This window comes from Chiloscyllium plagiosum, chromosome 21 (genome assembly GCF_004010195.1).
Source record: "Chiloscyllium plagiosum isolate BGI_BamShark_2017 chromosome 21, ASM401019v2, whole genome shotgun sequence".
Taxonomy (NCBI): Eukaryota; Metazoa; Chordata; class Chondrichthyes; order Orectolobiformes; family Hemiscylliidae; genus Chiloscyllium; species Chiloscyllium plagiosum.
The window spans coordinates 53,212,887-53,215,433 of NC_057730.1; the positions used below are offsets into that span (position 1 = coordinate 53,212,887).

General features: G+C 47.6%; 1 protein-coding gene across 1 annotated transcript in view; it reads right to left on the reverse strand.

The window, feature by feature from the left end:
* Nucleotides 1-201: 201 nt before the first annotated feature.
* Nucleotides 202-2,547, reverse strand: part of shisa9a (shisa family member 9a) — a 344,762-nt gene continuing 342,416 nt past the window's right edge. Inside the window, exon 4 of the mRNA XM_043712110.1 lies at nucleotides 202-2,238. Within this exon, the coding sequence (XP_043568045.1) occupies nucleotides 1,862-2,238 (377 nt within the window). The 3' untranslated portion in view covers nucleotides 202-1,861. The remainder of the gene's footprint in view (nucleotides 2,239-2,547) is intronic.

The window sequence follows — 2,547 nt, forward strand, 5'->3', positions numbered from 1 at the left end:
TTTGGTTGGATGGAAATAGGGTGGAAGGAGAAGGCAGGAATAGGCTTTAAGAGATAGAATTAACAAAAGTCACACAACACCAGGTTATAGTCCAACAGGTTTATTTGGAAGGACTTGCTTTCGGAGCGACGCTCCAGGTGACAACCACCTGATGAAGGAGCAGCGCTCAGAAAGCTAGTGCTTCCAAATAAACCTATTGGACTATAGCCTGGTGACTTTTAACATTGTCCCACCCCAGTCCAACACCAGCTCCTCCACATCATGGCTAGGGAATAGAACCAGGCGTGGATGTGCTGAATGGCTTCCTGTTCTGTAACAACGCTGCGCTTCTGAGAAATTAGCCCCCCCCCGCATAAAAAAAAACAACTTTTTTGCTTTCCTTATTTACTTCTGGTTTGGCTTCAGGTTCATAAAACAGCAATCTCACATTTCCCATCAGGCCGAGAAGCTGCAAAGTGCCCGAATCTTTCATCTGAAGCAGCAGGAACACAGAGAGGTGTTAAAAGGGGGGAGGAAGGGACCTTAGAGTCATGGAACGTGCTAACAATGTTTCCTATAAACAGCAGAATATTGAGAAATGAATTAAAATGGTTTCTTAAAATCCTTTGAGCTGACAAATCAATCCCTTGGACCAATAAATGAATCTAACTGGTTCTGTGGGTCGCAAAGACTAAATTATCTACTTTACACAGAAAGGAATTGAAAATTTCATGTTAAGGTCCCAAGCTTAACTCATCAGTTTCTGAACTGGACATTGTACAGCCATCAGCCCCATTCACTGTGTCAGAAAGATGGCGTTATCCAACGAGCAGCTGGGTGCAGGAAAACCCACTTCAGCTGACCTACAATACAAAGTGAAAACAGACCCATTCTCAGCGCGGACGTCTGTCGTGAGCTGCTTGTTGTAAGATGATAGAAAGCAGAGTTTTGCTCCCTTTGCACTCGGTACAGAAGCTGATGGTGTGAGCCAAGCAAGGTTTTGGATTCCCTTCTGAAGTGTAATAAAATGTGGTGGAAGTTTATTCCCTTTCCTCCCCCTTTTCATTCCTCACCGTAGTCCCTCAGCATGGTTTATGTGTGAGAGAGAGAGAGAGAGAGAGGCCATCACATCGATTCACCAACAGAGAAATCCCACCAATGTCTGCTGCCTGGATATTGGGGTGGGAGTGGCGATGGGGACCTCTGATTTGTCTTGTTGGCATCAATTTGACCCCTTTTTCTGCGGTAAGAACACAGGAAGCAACATCAGCAGAGATTCAGAAGAGAGATGAGAGGATGTGTGGCTAGCTGTATGAAGCATCATTCTCCACTATGAAGGCACAACCTATATTACCCAGCCTTCCCAGAGAGCCTAAGACCAGCACAGGGTCTCGAAGCTGACCAGGAAGATCGCCAGTTAAGACGGGGGAGGGGGCTCTGCTTTATCCACTCCCTAACATTTCCAAATTTGTTGAGGAGGTTACAAAACAGCAATAAGACATGCTCCCCATTCTCTTAAACATTCCCAAAAGCGATTCCTTGTCTCAATTACCATCAAGAACCAAAAACCCAGAGTGAATTCATTCAAAGTCGGTAATTTCTGTTTTAAAGAAAATCACTTTTTTTTTGTAATTTTTTTTTTAGTGTGTGGGGTTTTTTTTGATACACGAACACAAAGCCCATCGTTATTGAACCCTTCAGTGTGTATTGCTCATTTTGCAGACTTTAGATCCACTTTGGATCGGGCTTCAGCCCAACCCATTCGGATTAAACAACGGCATGAGTTCATCCCAAAAATAGTTCAGTTCTCAGTCAGGTAGCTCTTGGGAACGGCAGTCTCCTCTTCCTTTTCTGTTCTGGGAAACAGAAAGGATGCTCACCATCACACCGTCACTTCGGTTTTGCTGTTGGTTACAAAGTATGGCTGTGGTGCTGCTGTGTAATGCTGTGGCTGAGGGCTGGCTTTCTCTACCAGAGGACCCACTGTGCAGGGTCTCTTGTTGGCGTAGGTTTGCCTGCGGATAGCCGTATCGCTCGGGTCCCACGTCTTGTACTCAGCGTCGAAGACCAGCGGGTGCGTGTGCATCTTGGTCATTTTGTTCCTCTGTCCAGTGAGCTTGGGGTTGTAGGTGTTGGCACGGGGCATGGGGTCCTCATGGTCCATTGGCATCGCCACGGGATGCAAGGGCAGGCTCCCCTTCGAGGCCAGCTCTGCAAAATGTTGGCGCTTCGCAAAAAAGTCATCGCTCGCCTTTTCAGCTGGAAGAGGAGAGATAAGAATTAGTCGAGGTGTTCCCAGCAACTATGGTACCATTCCGTCAGAGTCACACAGCACGGAAACTCAGGCCCTTCCACCCATCATGTCAATATCGGCCAACAAATACCCAACCCCACCGAGCCCCTTCTCCTGCACATGCTCCATAGATGACTGTGCCCTGGCCTTTTATCCAGGGAGTGAAGGGATTGATGGGGGTGGAGGGGGTGGAAGGAGTGAAGGGGATGGAGGGAGTGAAGGGGGTAAAGGGGGTGGAGGGGGTGGAGGGGATGAAGGGGTTGAAGGGGTGAAGG